Here is a 2,570-nt window from a genome sequence, read left to right as displayed (position 1 = left end):
GAGCCCCAAGCCCAGCCCAGAGCCCCAAGCCCAGCCCAGAGCCCCAAACCCAGCCCAGAGCCCATCCCAGCCCAGAGCCCATCCCAGCCACTCTTACGTGATGTACTTGTTGTAGAGGATGAAGGCGTACTCGGCGTTGCCCTCCTCCGCGTACACCGCCGCCATGCGCAGCATCTCCACCCCCGAGCGGTAGTAGCGGCGCGGGGGGACGTCCTCGTTCACCTCCACGCTGCTTCCCGCCTGGATCAGCCTCCGCACGCGCTCCTCCGGCGGGAGGCGGCGGCCCGGCATGGTCACACACATGGAGCGCAGCCCTGCGGGGAAGGGACGGACCGGGATGGACCGGGCGCTGGCACCGGGGGAGGGACGCGCGGGATCCATCGGACACACCCGCCCCTGCCACGGCACGGGCACCCCGACCATCCCACGGACACCCCGACCGCCCCATGGACACCCCGACTGTCCCATAAACATCCCAACACTTCCAAAGACACCCCAACAGTCCCACAGACACCCCAGTAATCCCAGACACCTCGACTATTCCAGACACCCCAACCATCCCACAGACACAGCAACCATCCCACCCTGTCCGTGAGAGCATCGACCAAATGTTCCTGGAGCTCTGGCTCAAACCCCGGGGATCCTGTTCCACTCCCTATTCCAGTCCCTGTTCCACTCCCTGTCCCAGTCCCTATTCCAATCCATTCCCAGTCCCTGTTCCAGTCCCTATCCCACTCCCTATTCCAATTCCTTTTCCACTCCCTATTCCAATCCCCGTCCCAGTCCCTGTCCCAGTCCTGAGCTGCCTCATCCAGGTTCCTCAGGATTGTCTCTCCCTGACCCAAATCATCCCCCCTCAGCAGGAAAACATTTAATCCACAAGTCAAGCCAGGTCCTGAGGGGGAAATCTGGGAAGAGCCCAGCTCTGTGTGGACACAGCACCGGGATATTCACCTTTGTGACCTCAGAGCAGCTGCAAATTCAGTCCCTGGCATTAATTTATGTAATTTTATACATACAAAAATATAATAAATAAAATATATAATAAATAAAAGTATATGCCATGAGAATGACACAAAATTATTATATAATATATAAAAATAGATAATATATTAGAATATAATAAATTATATATTATATTAATAAAATGAATATAATAATTGATAAAATATATGATAATATATAATATAAAATATAGTATATTAGTATAATTAATATAGTATAGAGCAGTACTTTAATATATGTGAATATAAAATTAATAGCGCATATTAGATATAAAATTACACAATATACATATTGTAATATATTAATATAATATATTAATGTGTATATATGTAATACAATATATTAATAGTAAATTAATATATTAATAATTAGTGATCTAATATATTGCAATATAATAATGTATATTATATTACCAAAAGTAATATAATCCATAATATAATATAATATGGAATTTGTAATGTGTTATATATTAATAATAATAATATACATATTTTATATGTATAAATAAATATATATATGTGTGTGTGAACAAATAGAAACCAATATAATCACGTCAGGCCCTGGACATTAATTCCAAGCTCTGATGGGTTTGGTCCCTCCAAATCCAACCCGAGGCAGCTCTTCCCGTTCGTTTCCCCACAGGACAAACCCGGTGCTGGTGCCCAGTTTGGGCTGACAAAGCCAAGGAGTTTCCCAGGAGATTTTCCAGCTCCACAGGAGGTTTCAGCCCCGCAGCCTTTTCCTTATGGGATGTGGACGGTGCCAAAGGACCCTCCCAGACCCCTCCTCATCCCAAACTCTCAATCCCTCTCTCCCGGTGCTGTGGGAGTGGCCTCTTTCCCTCTGGGACTTGGCTCCTCTGGGGGTTCAGCTTCCCAAGGGGAAAGATCCCACAGCCAGACCCCTCCTGAGCAGTTCACCCTTTCCTGAGGGGAAGGATCCCCCTTCCCGAGGTGAGAGATCCCACAGCCAGACAGTCCCGAGTGGATCCCCATTGCCAAGGAAACCTCCCCCAGACAGACCCCTTCCCGACCTGCCCTCGATGCCAGACCCCCACTCAGACGGCCTCTCCGGCCGCCTCCCCCGCTCTCCCCATCCCCGGGGTCCCTCCCCATCCCGGGGCCCGTCCCGGACCTGCCGCCACCTTCCCCTCGCCACTTCCGGGTTCTTCCCCGCCCGCCGCCGCCCCGCCCCTCCAGCCTCGCTCCCGCCAGCCAATCCGGAGCCACCGCCACATCCGGGCAACTCCGCGCCCCCCCCCGCGCTTCCGCCCGGCCCCGCCCTCAGTGCGACGTCGGCGTGGTGACGTCACCCTTAAAGGGGCAGCGCCCTTGGCTCCGGCCCAGCCCCAAACCGGCCCTTCTGACCCCAAAACTGGCCCTTTCCGCCCCAAAACCAGACTTCTGACCCCAAAACCGGCCCTTCTCGCCCCAAAACTGGCCCTTCTGACTCCAAATTGGCACTTCCTGCCTCCAAAACCAGCCCTTCTGACCCCAAAACCAACCCTTCTGACCCCAAAACCAACCCTTCTGACCCCAAAACTGGCCCTTCTTGCCCCAAAACCG

At 52.0% G+C, this 2,570-nt stretch overlaps 1 protein-coding gene across 1 annotated transcript in view; it reads right to left on the bottom strand.

Moving 5' to 3' along the window:
- Positions 1-2,174, bottom strand: part of STAMBP (STAM binding protein) — a 14,063-nt gene extending 11,889 nt beyond the window's left edge. The window contains exons 1-2 of the mRNA XM_027909344.1: positions 2,140-2,174; positions 98-313 (exon numbers count right to left, since the gene is read on the bottom strand). Coding sequence (XP_027765145.1) covers positions 98-303 — 206 coding nt within the window. The 5' untranslated portion in view covers positions 304-313; positions 2,140-2,174. The remainder of the gene's footprint in view (positions 1-97; positions 314-2,139) is intronic.
- Between the last annotated feature and the right edge of the window lie 396 nt (positions 2,175-2,570).

Source organism: Empidonax traillii, unplaced genomic scaffold (genome assembly GCF_003031625.1).
Source record: "Empidonax traillii isolate 1590-97213 ecotype Southwest subspecies unplaced genomic scaffold, ASM303162v1 scaffold2073:size91028, whole genome shotgun sequence".
Classification (NCBI taxonomy): domain Eukaryota; kingdom Metazoa; phylum Chordata; class Aves; order Passeriformes; family Tyrannidae; genus Empidonax; species Empidonax traillii.
The sequence above is the reverse complement of the archived record's forward strand: the minus strand, read 5'-3'. Positions and strand labels throughout refer to the sequence as shown.